At 35.2% G+C, this 437-nt stretch overlaps 1 protein-coding gene across 2 annotated transcripts in view; it reads left to right on the forward strand.

Moving 5' to 3' along the window:
- LOC119592632 (arginine--tRNA ligase, cytoplasmic-like) overlaps positions 1-437 on the forward strand; it is a 19,098-nt gene that overhangs the window by 10,939 nt on the left and 7,722 nt on the right. For both annotated transcript variants that reach the window (XM_037941527.1, XM_037941529.1), the window contains exon 4: positions 124-263. In XM_037941527.1, the coding sequence (XP_037797455.1) occupies positions 124-263 (140 nt within the window). The remainder of the gene's footprint in view (positions 1-123; positions 264-437) is intronic.

Genomic DNA, 437 nt, shown 5'->3' on the forward strand with positions numbered 1-437 from the left:
GATTCATTGCAGTGGTAAACATCTTGCCATTACAGGTTTCTGCATTAATGTGGTAAGCGACAAAGTTCTACTGTTGGTGTAGTGAACTATAATATTTCATTAATGATTCTGGATTTTATCAACAGAGTCTTAAGAAAAACCCCAGAGAAGTAGGACAGGAGGTTCTGAAAAATGTTGCACCAAATCCCCTCATTTCTAATCTTGAATTGTCTGGGCCTGGATTTATCAACATTGTCCTCAACAAAGACTTCATCAAGCAACAGGTAAGCATACAGAGATGACTGAGCAAAGGAGAAAATATCTCATATTTTAAATTTCTTGTTTTCTAATTGTCCTTTTTTATTGAATAAATTGAAGTTATTATCCTCTGGCTTATGCAAGTTTTCACTTTACCACTGTTTCATAGTTGTTAGATCCAGTTACATCACGGCAATCAC

Source organism: Penaeus monodon, chromosome 30 (genome assembly GCF_015228065.2).
Source record: "Penaeus monodon isolate SGIC_2016 chromosome 30, NSTDA_Pmon_1, whole genome shotgun sequence".
In the NCBI taxonomy this organism is placed as follows: Eukaryota; Metazoa; Arthropoda; class Malacostraca; order Decapoda; family Penaeidae; genus Penaeus; species Penaeus monodon.